At 37.6% G+C, this 15,172-nt stretch overlaps 1 protein-coding gene across 1 annotated transcript in view; it reads right to left on the reverse strand.

The window, feature by feature from the left end:
- Positions 1-15,172, reverse strand: part of VPS13B (vacuolar protein sorting 13 homolog B) — a 1,100,792-nt gene that overhangs the window by 178,748 nt on the left and 906,872 nt on the right. Inside the window, 2 exon segments of the mRNA XM_036759288.1 lie at positions 10,266-10,450; positions 10,778-10,985. Of these exon segments, the coding sequence (XP_036615183.1) occupies positions 10,266-10,450; positions 10,778-10,985 (393 nt within the window).

Raw genomic sequence — 15,172 nt, forward strand, 5'->3', positions numbered from 1 at the left:
ATTAAAATATTTATAACTCATTTGACTATAAATATGGGTTAAGAAAAGGAAATTCGATCCAAAATGACTGTTTCATAATAGGATGTTTAATAGGAGGAACATGTGAACCTGGTACATACAGCATGCACATGAGAGACACAGTCTCTCTCAATAAGTAATCATGAATGAAGACAAATTATTAGTCTCAGAAATCAGTAATTATAGGTAAAGAGGCTAAGTTGTTTAACGAACATGAAAATGTTCAATGAAAAAAATAAAATAAAGTACTGAGCATGAGGCAGTCTTTGTGTTAATGTCAATATTATCACTGAACAGAAATATGATCTCGGACAATTACATAATTTGCCTGTCTTAATTTCTCTAATAAGAGAGAAAAGAATACAATAGAACTTCATGATAACATGGCTCATTGTTATACACATTTTGGATGTAATAATACCCAAAATTTGGATAAATCACAGTCTTCAAAACATGATTATGCAAGGTGAATGACTGACATAACATGTTAAGCATATCACAAACCTAAGTACTTTTTTCTCATGACATTTCCTTCAGCCTTTCTTCCTTCCATCTGGGTCTATCAAGATTCTACACTTCCTCTAAATTTTACCTTCTTGATGAAATCTTTCCAGATCACAGCAGCGGGATGTAACCTCTCTATCCACTGAATTACCATACCACTTATCCTAGTACCACTCTAGAGGCATTTATGTATACTAACTTATATTATAATAATTAGTATATGCGTCTCATCTCTCCAATTAAATGATAAAAGTATAAGGACTATACTCTGTTCTTCTTTATATCCAGCACAATGACTTCCACATAATGGGAACTCAAAAAGTTGTTGAACAAATAGATGTATAGATGACTTAATCCATAGATGAACCTGAATAAATGAACAGTTTTACCTCACACCAACCAGAATGTGTTTATGATTTTAAATAAAATATGATGTGCTCACAAGACTCCTCTTTACTAGTATAGATTCCTGTTTCCTCATTTATTTTCATTCATATTGTACAATAAATGTAATTATCTCCATTTTGTATGTTACAGTGAACTGAAATAAAGGATCAAATGACTACCATTTCGAAAGCTAACCTGAAAAGCTTTTGGATTTATTATTCTAAGATCCCCTTTAGCTTTAAAATTCTATGACTCTGCAACTTGATGAAATTCAATATCTAATAAGTGCCATTTTTTTTAGCATGGAAAGTATCTTTCTTTACAAAATTTAAATTTTGCCCAAGTTCTGTCATGTTTAAAATTATATATTAAATATATATATGTTAAATGATGCTCTTAACTGTGCTTCAAGGAATTTCCTATCTTGTTGACTATAGTTAAATATATCATACTATATTTAATATGAAAAAAATTAAAACATAAGGAAAATTACAGAGTGCTCAACATAAGCTTTTTTCTCCTTTCTTGTGGACTGGTACATTTAACACAATGTTAAAGCCATATTTTTCAATTTTTTCCACATTAATTAACAATTTAATTTTTAAAGTAACATCGAATTTTCCCCACAAATCCTATTAATAAATTATGATGCTGACAGTAATTTATGCAGATAAATTTTTGTTCATTGTTGCTGTAAAGAAATTGATCTAATCACAGAAAAGGAGGCAGATAATGAGGTGTTAAACTAACTGTAAAAATGTGGTCATGCCAGGTGATCCCTTTATGAAGTACAAGTCTCTCAAGTTAATCAAAAAGGAAGCAACACCATAGGATGAAGAATAACAAGCCATGCCTTTGGGTGACCTTTATGGAACTAAGTAAGAGGATGCTATAAGAAGCCATGTTGACCATGCTAATGTGGGAAAGAAGAAGTTTGAGGTAATTGCCAGTTGAGGCCAAAATTTGGGATCAAAGCTGCTTGGGCCAACTGGCCACAAGGAGCATCTAAACAGATGCTGTGCTGTTAAACCTTCAGATTCTATACCTTGTAGTTTTAATCCTGTATTTTGTCCCCTTGGCTCTCTCATCGAAGCCTGAAATCTTTCAATTAGTTATTATTGTTATTTGCTTTGGCTTTATAATGTGTTAACCATAAGCCTTTGCTAATCTGGGGTACTTGCAGTAAATGAAACTGAGAGGTAGAAACCATGTTAGAAACATTCTCAGAGAAGAGATACAGACAAATCTAACACTGATATGTTTTGTCAAAAATCTTATCTCTGGCTGGGGGCTCAGAGTTAAAAAAAAAATAGGCAAAGAGAATTACAGATTCTTTGATTCTAATTACCAGGGTGGAGGAGTGATTTTTATATTGGGAAACTCACCTTGGCAATGAGTCAGTAGTAGGGCAAGGGGTAAACACGAGGAATATCCTGATCACTACTCTACCCCACCACTATGTATTGCTATTTCCTCCAGGAGCTGGTCCACCAATCATTGGCTCTCTTTCTCTTATCTTTAATTTCTCTTTACCCAAAGTTCCTGACACACAGTAGCAGCCTAGTAAATGCTTATTATTGAATGATTTGTCTACTGGCTCCTTCCTTGACACCTACAAATATGCCCAGGTCTCCTTAATTCTCAAACAGCCCTTCACTCTATCCTACCATATCGTTATAGTCCTTTTTCTCTTCTCCCTTTTATAGCTAATTCCTAGAAAATGTCCTGTGCCACCATTTCATTACTTCCCACTCACTTTTCAATCCCTTACAAGATTTCTGATCCCCTCACTTGACTACAACTAGTTCCAGACTAACTTTTGTATCCTAATGATGCCCTGATTGCTAAATCCAATGGCCATTTTTTCAGTCTTCTACCTTCTTGTTTACCATTCCCTCCTCCTGGATATTCTCCCTACTCAGAAATATTCAAGGGTTTCTACTGTCTCTAGTATAAAGAATAAAATCCCTAGACTAGCATTTAAAGTTCTTCATAATCGGGCTCCCACCCACCTTGCCAATTTGATTTTGTATCATCTCCTGTTCACACAATTTGTTCCAGGCAAACTGGCCTGATGGTTATTTCCTGTATGTGACAATCCATCTCCTGCACTTGGGACTTTACACAAGTGATCCCCTAGGTTTGGAATGCAATACTACTTTCTGGCTGCCTCCCAGAATCCCTCACTTACTTCAAAGAAGTCAAGGAGCACCTCTCATATGAAACCTTTCCTGATTCCCCTAGTTGTCTGTGTACCTTGCTTCTTGGAATTACCTTGTATTCCTTTAAATACACACACACACACACACACACACACACACACACCCCTTGTATTTATTTATATGAGTAATTGCTGCTCCTCCTGGAGAATATAAGCTCCTTGAGCACAGGGACTCTTGATTTTAGTGTTGTACTCCAGTGCCTCGCACATGGCATATATTTAATGAATGCTGGTTAAATTGAATTGCAAGTGAAACCTGTGAGGTCTGCATTGACTGTTTTTCATATGAAATTACTGTAGATATTCAGGAGAAAAGCATCCTAGCATCATTCTGATTTCCAATTCAGGATGAAAGCCAAAGGCATTTCTGCATCTCTATACTTCATTCTGAGGCTTCATGTAACTGAAGGGAGCTGAAACTCAGCTCTGTCTAGAGGGTAGGGAACTTGGCAGGACACTTAAACCACGCAAAATGTCATAGCATTAGACTATCCTTCTCTGGAAGATTATCCCCCGACACATAACAATGCATACTGATCCTTCAAATTCAAATAACTGAAGGCGTTCATTGGAGTTACAAGAATAGCGGTGTAAAGTGCCATGCCATTTACTACTGCAAAAATCAGAACACGATACTTTTTACACGTATCCGACATAATATTTGTGGAGTGCCCACTACGGGGAAGTACACTGGGCAAATACACAAATGAATGAGTGAAGGTCTCTGCCCCGAAGGAGCTTAAGTCTAAAAGGAGAGAGAAGACAGATGGAATAAGGTTTCCTAAGTACTTCACTTATGATACAATGTAGAATGATACAGATTTGACTTAAATCCTTTCTTCATTTTTACTGTCATTTTGGACAAAACAATAGTCTAGTCACTCTCTTCATTACTTTATTCTTTTTGTAAACCCTTATAATATGGTATATGCCTCAAACACTCTTTTCCTTGAGTAACTGCCTGCCATGTGTCAGGCACGCGTCACACACATTATCTCACTTTGTCCCTACAAGAACCCTGGAAGGTAGGTGCTGCTATTTTCCCCATTTTACAGATAAGGAAACTGAGGCAGACAGAAGTTAAATGACCTCTTCAGATTCACACCATTAGTGTGCGAGGCCAAATTTGAACTCAGGTCTGCAGGCCCAGTACCCTACCTGTCTCAAGACATAAATGGGATAAAAATTCTATTACAGTGATTTCAGAGGAGGAGAGAGCACTGGAGTATTATCTAGGATATTCAAGGAAGAATGGAGAAGACAGCATTTGATCGGGACCTTAGAATTGCTTTGAAGGATGAAAGGGAATTCCTGGAATTGAAATGAAATGAAATGAAAGGTAATTCCCCAGGGGTTCCAGGGTGAAGTAAGGGAACAAACAAAGGTAGAAAAGATAAAGTACATTCAGGGACCCAGATGTGACAGTTTGTAGCACAGGACAGGTATATAGAGGAGTAATGGGAATTAAGATTAGACTTTATTCTACAGTCAATGGAGAATCATTGAAAGTTCTGAGCAAGGGAATGGTATGATCAAAGTGGGGCTTAAAGAAAATTACTCTGGAAACCACGCACAGCATGGATAAGGAGAGAGGAGAGGTGGAAATGAGTGAGAAAATTACTATAACAGTTCAGATGTGAGATGACAAGGGCTTGAACTAGGGTGAAGGCAGTGGCAATGGAAAGGAGGGGATGGAAGTGAAAGACATCATGAAGGAAGAATAAATAGGAATAGCAAATGGTTATGGGGGACAAAAGGGAAGGGGTAAAAGATAACTTCAAAATCTTGAACCTAGCCATCTGGAAGAATGAAAATATTGCTGACAGAAGCAGGGATTGGAAGGAGGAGAAGCTGGATTTAGAGATGATGAGATTACTCAAGCATGATTAATTACTCAAGTTCCTTAGCATTAAGTAATGCTGACTGGCCTTTAAAGTGTACAGAAAGTAAACAGTTGGGGTGTGTTGGCTTTTCTCAATAAATCTGCCATAAAATCCATTTATTTACCAAAATATGAAGGAAGAGAGATGTATAATAAAAGTGTAAAAATCAAGTATTATAAACAAATAGAATAAAATATACAAAATAATCATTAAGTACCAGAAATAATGTTAAACAATCCAAATAACATGTTAGGATAATCTGTAATTGAGTACAATTGTAATTGAGTATGATTGTTATGAAAAAGGAAATGATAGAAGAGATTGGGGCACAGAATTATGGAATCTGAAAACTAGAAAGGTCCTCATCAGCCCTCTCATCCGACTGGTATGCAAAAGGAATCTCCACTATAACATAACCCAGCTAGACATCATGCAGCCTCTGCTTGAAGACCTTCAATGGGGAGGAGGAGCCCACCACTTTCCAGACAGCCCATTCTACTTCTGAAGAGCCTGAATTGTGAGCAAGTTTTCCCCTGACATCATCCCTAAACAGGCCTCTGTGCAATTTCTACTTACTATCCTTGGTTCTGTCCTCTGGCACCAAACAGAATACATTTAGTCACTGATCCATGTGACAGCCCTTCAAATAACTGAAGATAGCTGCTATGCCTCACCCTGCTCTAGGCTAAACTTCAATCTATGCTCATATAATACGGAATTGAGGCCCTCCTCCATCCTGGTTGTTCTTCTCTGGATACTATCCAACTTATCAAGATCTTCTTAAATTGTGCATCCAGAATTGAACGAAATACTCTAGATGTAGTTTGACTACGGTAAGAATAGAGGATTAGCACCTCCCTATTCTGGAAGCTCTGCTGATCGAGATTACATTTTTTTTGGGCACTTTTTCACAATTGCTTTTTAACCATGTTCCCTTGTATTTGTTAAGTTGATTTTTTAATCTCAGTGTAAGACTGTAACCATCCCTATTGAATTTTATTTTTGTTAGATTTAGCCAAACACTCTAGTCTGTCAAGATCTTTTTGGATCCTAACTCCATCATCCGCTATCCATTATACCCAGCTATCCATCATAGTTTTGGGTCATTAGCAAATTTAAAAATCAGGCTAGGTATGCCTTTATATAAGTCATGGATAAAAATAAAAATAAAACAGCACAGGGCCAAGAACAGATCTCTGGGGTATTCTACTGTAGGTCTTCTTCCAGACTGACCTGAACTATTAATGATTATTCCTTGGGTTTTGACCATCCAAACAATTTAGTCTCTCCATCTTTTTTTGGTACCCTACATGTAGCCTTAAAACATGCCTAAACGTTCCCTATCCTAAAAAAACATCCTTTTGATTCCATCTCACCTCCCCAGGCATTCTCTCCCTTTTTACTGGCAAATTTCAAGAAAGTCTTACGTTCACTGCCCTCACTTTTTCACTGCCTAATTACTCCTTAACCCCTTGTAATCCTACCTTATCCTATCATGAAAAATCTACTACATAGTAACTAAAAAGTTCTTAATTGCTAACTATAATGGGCTCTTTTCAGTTCTCATTTTCCTCCAGCTTTCTAAAGCATTAGAAACTGTGGACCCACCTCATCTTCTTGATATATTCTTCCCCTTGGTGTATGTGATACTCTACTTTCCAAAGAAATTAGCGCATGTTAAATTCCCCCTTTTCATCTTGACCTCTCTAATCTCTGTGCCATTGCTCATATATTCTCCCATGCTTCAAGGCCTCACTCTGGAGCTACCCCTCTTCATGAATGAATGAAATTTTTTTTTTAGTTTTATTATGTGCTAACTCTGTGTGTGTGTGTGTGTGTGTGTGTGTGTGTGTGTGTGTGTGTGTGATATGAATACAAAAGTGAGAGAGTTCTTACCCTACTAGAGTTGATATTCTAATAAGGGAGATAATACATATAAGGAGTGATGGGTAAGGAAAGGTATTTTGGTTTGAGAAGTAACATCAGTCTCTCCCCTCTGAAAGAGCTCTCTTTCTCCTCAAATGTCTCACAGCTCTAAGCCTGGACCTCTCCTTTGTATCATAATTAATTGTATATAGGACGTGTCTTGACCTTCATTGGATGTGTTCTAGGAAGGCAGGGTTTGTGTTATAACTAATCTACTGCCTAACACAGTATCTTGCATATAACAGGCATGTAATTATTTTGTTGAATTGTACTGAAAGAATGCCCTTTACCTTTTGTATCTCTAGCAAAGCCAAGGACCTTTCTTTTCACAAGTCCTCTAGAACGCAGGGACTGCTGGGCCAATACACATATCTATACCTCTAAAAAAGGTCATAGGACCACTGATCTAGTGGTGGAAGGGACCTGAAAGGCCATTTAGTCTTAACTCCCTCATCTTATTTTATTTTTTAAAAATTAAGTTATATATATTTTTGCAATCAGCAAAAATTTGCCTTTTCTCCCTCTCACCGCAGTGAGGTTTCAAACCACCCACGCTGATTAAGAGTGAAAGAAAAATAAAAGCCCTTGTACAAACATGTATAGTCAAACAAAACAATTTTCTGTATTGACCATATACAAAGAAATATATTTATCATTCTGCATTTTCCTTCTCTAATTTAAGGAGGTAAGCAACATGTTTTATCATTAGTCTTTTGGAATTACGGTCAGTCATTGTGCCAATCAGATTTCCTAGTTCTTTCCAAGTTGTTTGTCTTTACCATATTGTTGTCACTGTATAAATTGTTCTCCTGGTTCTATTTTCATTTCTTCCTGCTACTCTGACATCTTGGCTCCACTTCCAACTCTTTCAATTTACAAATGAGTAAACTAACTTGCCTCAAATTGCTTCTAACAGCCATAACACAAGTTAAGAACTACATTAAAAACCAAAAACAAACAACAACAAAAATGCATATAATCTGAATGCTGCAAATGGAAGGATCATTCTCCCCCACATATCTTCCAAAAAGGACTAGATTTACGGTCTCTCTAGCTCAATATTTCTGTTGCCAGCATAGGCCCCATTTGTAAAGCACATTTACCATCAATAACTCTATTCCCTTCCAGGTTACAAAGCTAAAAGATTACTTTTATAGAAAGTTGGGAGTGGGTAATCCATAAAAACTGATCAGTAAGATGAGATACAGTTTTATTTCCATAAAGTTTGGGAAGAAGAGTATAATAATTAGCTTGGCAAAGCTCAAGGAACTACAATTATGTTTGGCTTATGGCTGAAGCAAAGCCTTTATCACTGGCACAGTCACTGTTGGCAACTGTGGCAGATCACAATCTTGGCATGGAGATCAATCAATCGACTCACAAGCATTTATTGTCTACTAAGTGCCAGGCACTATACTAGGTACTGGGGATACAGACATAAAAAATAAAACAGTCTCCCAGTTTTAAAAGGACACTTTCACCAGAATGGTGAAAGGACTAGAATCTATGTCATATGATGATCAATTAAACAAGCTGGGCACATTTCACCCGGGGAAGAGGAGGCTCATCTCAAGTATTTAAATAGCTGTCATGGTAAAGGGAGATGACACTTGTTCCATCTGGCCCCAGAGAGTAAAACCAAGAGAAACAGGTGAGAGTTGCAGAGAGGAAAATTTGGGCTTACTGTAAGGAAAACAAACTTTCTAATAAATTGGAATAGGCTCTCTCTTGACGACGCAGGCTCCCCCGCCTTGCCTTCCAAGCCCCCTTGTCACTCTCGTTAGAGATTCCTTTGGTGTGGATGGTATTAGATGATCTCTGAGATCTCTTTTCAAAAACAGTGGGAATGCACGATGAATAAATTCTAGTAAGAAACTGAGACATTCTCCTTTGAAGTAGGTCTAATAAGCTGTTGGAACTGTTCAGAGGTATCATAATTACAAGTAAGCTAAGGAGCAATGGATCTACATGTTACCAGCAATGCGTCTAATGCGAAAAACAACAAACACCTGGAAAATGAGGTGGGCTAATCATGTATCAGGAGTGATAGTCAACATGGGGATACCTCACACAGTATACTGGTAGTCTCCAGATATTATCAGAGAAAGAAAAAAACCTTTAGGGCAGATCCTTTATGGAAAATTTATTGAAAAACATAAAGATAAGAAGCATAGAGGATGAGAAATATTGAGGGAAAGCAACCTGCCCTGGTGGAGGGGGGTGCTACATCATCAAAAGTATAGATTCATGAAAGTGTCAATAATAATACTGTTGTCTCACTATATAGAAATATCCCAAAAACATCAGCAGAGAAGATAAATAAGTATGCAGACTCTGATGTTGGGAGAGAAAGAAACAAATTTGGGCTTAGAGGGTATTGAAATAGAGACTGTTAAATTTATAGCCACTGGGATTGTTCTGTATATTTTCATTACCACAACTCAAGAAACGGGTGATTCACTATAGAGTGGCATTAATTTGGAAGGTGTAACTTAAGGTTATCTCTTACAATATTATTATTCAATGTTAACAATGAAAAATTAACAATAGCTATCATATATTGAGAGCAAAATAATTTTAAAATAAAGAATTTTATTAGGAATAATTATAAGTACTTTAGTGTGAACTATAATTGTCACAAAGAGCTCAGAGAGTTCAACAGATCCAGTAGCCTATATTTTGTCTGTAAACATATGGTGTATAATGTATACTCAGCTAGGAATTTCCCTATCTATCACACTGTAGACATGGAGCTATTTTTTCACTTAAGAAAAAGAGTCTTTTAGTTGTCTACAGTAAGGAGGGCAGAGATTAAATAGGTAAAATGGTAAGGTGGAAATAATACTCAACTGTTTTCAACTCAGTCGGAAGACTTAGATTCAAGTTCTAGGGCCACTACTAACTAGCTCTGTGATCCTAATGAAGTCATTTGCATTTAACCTCAGCATGAAAGTGAGACCGATACTTGTACTACTTTTTTCAAAAGCCTGGCATTAGGGTCTGATGATGATAATGATGTCTGGAAAGTGTTTTGTAATCATAAAAATACAACAATAATACATCTAAATGTCAACTTCATTCTAGCCAGAGATCGAACAACCTATTTATGACAAAACAGAACAAGAAATCAAGCCTCTTGAAATAAAAGCCATGTATTGTATATCTGGAATAATAATATTACCCTGAAATGTAACCTTTTTTTTTAAAGAAGAAAAACCTCTATTACAATAATGAAAATATTAGCTGGGTTTGATCTGAATTAGTTTTTCTTAAATCATAAACTCTTTCCCACTAAATTTGTATTTTGTGTATCTATCAATACCTACCTGTAGAACATCCCCAAGGTCAGCTGTACTAATATCAGGATCCTCTGTGGTATTGAAAGGAACAGGGCTTATTCGAACAAGGGTAAGCACTCTAGGTTCTGGATATCTCCATAACATCATGCCGGGACTGTCCTCAGTTTCATTATAAAACACAACTTCATGGACACCAGGCAGTTTTAAGGACTCTGTTAAAAGAAAGTAAGCTCTAATTAGTTCTATCTTTTTAAAGGGGCACATGCTGGTTTATTAGATGAAAAACAAACTAGAAGGATAAAAGAAGAGAACATAAAGGAGCAATTTAATCAGTTTTATATGGTTTCAGACCAAAATAAATCAAGAAAATCTTCCTGGCTTGAAATTTATTGGTGATGTACTATTTTAGTACTGGAAATATAGGTAACACAATTCTGAAATGATGCTTTGTATGTATCTAATTGATTAATTTTGCATAAAAAATACAACCAGCAACTACATAGCAACCCCAAAGGATAGTGTAAGTTACATTTTCTTACCAGCATCCTGAATGTACTGAAATAGGCCTGTTCTCAGGTCATCAGAACTTTGCTCAGTTTTAAAGGTCTGGTTCTTTTCAAAAGGACGTGGCATTTGTAGTACTTGATCAGGAGCTGGTATCTCTGATTTGCCTTCATTGTTTAGGTATCCATAAAGTAGTTCATGTAGAAGAACTAAACAATTCAAATGTTCTTGACCCCAAAAGACCTTTAAAATTATATGACAAAGGTTAGAAATTTAAAAATATTTAAGAAAAATTATATAAAATAATAGGACAAGAGATTTAAATTCTATTCAGTCTTAACTAGCAGTCGAGTTATGTAGAATTTCTGAGAACTGGGCAATAGGATAGAATGTTTTAAGCTCAAGACATATACACAAAAGAAAATGATAATAATTCCTATTTCCTATGTTAAATGAAGTCCTATAATGTTCAAATTGATGATGAAATTATAAAGGTGTGATGTTGGGCTTCTTAAACTTTTTCTACTTGTGACCCCTTCAGCACTTCTTAAACTGTGAGTTGTGACCCCAAATAGGGTCGGGACCCACAGCTTAAGAAGCTCTGTAAGAGGTGGCATGTTGTAGCTGACTGGGTACTGAACTAGGGAGTCAGGAAGACCTAGGTTCAAATCTCACCTCAGACATATACTAGCTAGTAGGCCAAGTTATCCATACAATAAGGTGGTTGGATTTGGGCGTTAATGTCCCTACCAGCTCTTATAATCTTCAGGTGTAAGCTTCATGAGGGCAGGGACCCTTAGTGTCTTGTCTAAACTGTGTTATTTTCCATAACTCTTAGCACAGAGTTCTCTACACTGGTAGAAACTAAAGACCTGCTTGGCTGAATAAATGAATATACTTGCAGAAATATTTATTTGAATTAACTAAGAAGGAAAAGAACACCTATTAAGGTTAAAAAGAAGGCAAGGAAAATCCTAACTTTAAAAGTCCTACTGAATAGCTTCCTATTTTTTAGGAGTTTAAATAAAGACAATGGTATAGTTTTCTTCTATTTCAAGCAGAGAGGAGGGAGAAGTACTACAAATGAATCTAAAGTAAGAAAACAAAGACTCCAACTCTTGGTAAGAATGGGTCCAGGTGTTGGATTTTAAAAGCCCCAAGAAAGTTGAAATCAGTTCAACAAACCTTTAATGAGCACCTCTTATGAAGGTGCTCTGCTAGGTGCTGACACTATGGTACACAGGCTACAAGAAGTCTGTGGAGTTTCAGAACAAAGAGGTCTTGGTATTTCCTATGAAGGAGAAGTATAGATCTATTCCCCTAGAGGAAAAAGAATATTTATCCATATAAAATCATAGGATGTTAGAATTCAAAAGGACCTTAGAGGGTATTTGGTCCAATCCTCTCAGTTTTACAAAAGATGGAGGAAGAAACATGACCAATGACAAGTGATTTACTTCATAGATTAGGGATTTCATCATAATAAATCATTTGCAAATATAATGTGAAATATAAATGATACACTAGTGGCAATACCAAAGGAAAGATCAAAAGACTATACAGAACTGAGTAAGAATATGAGAGTCGTAGTAGTTAGTAGTGGTCAGTGAGTTGGCCTCAAAGCCAGGAAGATCTGAGTTCAAGTCCTGTCATTCATTCTGGTTTTGTGAGCCTGGGTAAGTGTCTTAACCTCTCAGTGCTCTGGGCAACCTGAATATAATTTGTAGAGAAGGTGCTGACCTGCATTAGTGGGGGGAGTTTTCACACCTGGGAGTTCCCTATACCAGTGAAATCATGGGTCTGATCCCTATCCCATACGGGTCTATACATCTTTGACAAAAGTGGGTGGCTTTCCAAATACAAGCCATGTGCCTAATTCATTTGGATTAAAGATAAGGAAACATCAAGAAGCAACAGGAAGGAGAGACGTGGCATTATGCCACTTTTCTTCTCTTTCTTCTGATTTTTATTGTAAGAGAGAAAACAGAGACAGGCGAAGGGTCAGGCTGGGGAAGAGAACAGGATGCTCTAGCCTTCAAAGTGCAGAGACAGCCAATGCCCTTACAATGTAATGTTAGAGGATTTGTTTTTTCCCTGTTGTTTCTAAGAGATCTTTTGCTGGCATGCAGTTATTGCTTCTACTTAAAGGAGCAGTGATATAGAGATAGATGGATTCTTGGGACACCAACAGAAACTGACATAGATTACAATTGAATGTGTGAGGATTTCTCTCAGTCATTGGCCAATGAACATTTCCAAAGCCTCAGGGAGTATTAAAGAGTTAATCTATATGCCTTAAAGTAGGACTTTGTAACTTAGAAAACAATCTATATTGTTGAATAGCTGTGACAATGCACACAGAACTTGGAGTTTCTGAGTCTTTAAAAATTATTGTTGAGAACTAGAAAATTTCACATATCTTTTACAATTATTCATTTTTAAGCTGAACATTTCAATTTCTGGTTTGGGGTTCATTTTTACATATCCCAAAGAGGTGCCAATTTCTCCAAAAGATAGATTATGTCAACACATACATCAAATGTCTTTAATTTTTCTTACTGCAGATCAAGGGTACATGTTTTAGAGAGCTGAAAATGGCATTGTATGTTAAGTGTTAATAATCCCTTTCTAAGGGACCTAGCTATACTTGCTAATGTGAAACAGTCTTATTTGGGTTATTATTATTATTATTTATTAATATTATTAATGGTACTGGTAAGCACGGACTAGAGTGAGCTCCGTACCCGAGTCCCTCCAAAAACCTATAAAAATGGCTCTGAACCAATTCTAGAACGGCAGAACCCACAGAACAGCAGAGGGAAGCAGGGCTCCAGCCCAGGACAGCCTGGATGGTCTCTGGGTGAGGTCTATTCCACACGGAGCTGGGAGCTGGGAACGGAGTGGAGCAGAGCCCAGCCTGAGCGGCGTGGACGATCCAGACCAGAAGCCGGGTGGCGGGGGCCCTAGCGCCCTGAATATGTGAGCTGCGGCAGTTACCAGACCCCTCGACCCACAAACACCAAAGACTGCTGAGAAGGTTAGTGGGAAAAGCTGCGGGAGTGGAAGGAGTTCTCGGTTCGGCTTCCAGCCCTGGGGGCAGCGGAGGTGGGGCAGCTACAGCTGTTGTTACTTCCGGCTCCAGGCCCACCTGGTGGGAGGAATTAAGTGGCGGATCAGAGCAGGAGTGCAACAGCCTGCTGAAGATCTAAGCCCAGTCTGGACTGGGGGTCCTTGGGGAAGGAGGAGTGCGGCTCTCACAGAGCTGGCACCTCCCCCCCAAACGTAGAACATAGAACTCGTAAGTCTACAAGCAGTCATACCCCACTGAAAAACTCAAGGGTCAAGTTAGTTGGTTGGGAATATGGCCAGGCAGCGAAAACGCACCCAGATTCAGTCTCAGACTTTGGATTCTTTCTTTGGTGACAAAGAAGACCAAAACGTACAGCCTAAAGAAGACAACAAAGTCATAGAGCCTACAACAAAAGCCTCCAAGAAAAACATGAACTGGCCCCAGGCCATAGAAGAACTCAAAAAGGATTTGGAAAAGCAAGTCAGAGAAGTAGAGGAAAAATTGGGAAGAGAAATGAGAAGGATGCGAGAAAACCATGAAAAACAAGTCAATGACTTGCTAAAGGAGACCCAAAAAAATACTGAAAAATACACTGAAGAAAACAACACCTTAAAAAACAGACTAACTCAAATGGCAAAAGAGCTCCAAAAAGCCAATGAGGAGAAGAATGCCTTGAAAGGCAGAATTAGCCAATTGGAAAAGGAGGTCCAAAAGACCACTGAAGAAAATACTACTTTAAAAATTAGATTGGAGCAAGTGGAAGCTAGTGACTTTATGAGAAATCAGGATATTATAAAACAGAACCAGAGGAATGAAAAAATGGAAGACAATGTGAAATATCTCCTTGGAAAAACCACTGACCTGGAAAATAGATCCAGGAGAGATAATTTAAAAATTATTGGACTACCTGAAAGCCATGATCAAAAAAAGAGCCTAGATACCATCTTTCAGGAAATTATCAAGGAGAACTGCCCTGATATTCTAGAGCCACAGGGCAAAATAGAAATTGAAAGAATCCATCGATCGCCTCCTCAAATAGATCCCAAAAAGAAATCTCCTAGGAATATTGTTGCCAAATTCCAGAGCTCCCAGATCAAGGAGAAAATACTGCAAGCAGCCAGAAAGAAACAATTTGAGTATTGTGGAAACCCAATCAGAATAACCCAAGATCTGGCAGCTTCTACATTAAGAGATCGAAGGGCTTGGAATGCGATATTCCGGAGATCAATGGAGCTAGGATTAAAACCTAGAATCACCTACCCAGCAAAACTGAGTATCATGTTCCAAGGCAAAATATGGAGTTTCAATAAAATAGAGGACTTTCAAGCTTTCTCAGTGAAAGACCAGAACTGAATAGAAA

The sequence above is a fragment of the Trichosurus vulpecula genome, chromosome 1 (assembly GCF_011100635.1).
Source record: "Trichosurus vulpecula isolate mTriVul1 chromosome 1, mTriVul1.pri, whole genome shotgun sequence".
In the NCBI taxonomy this organism is placed as follows: Eukaryota; Metazoa; Chordata; class Mammalia; order Diprotodontia; family Phalangeridae; genus Trichosurus; species Trichosurus vulpecula.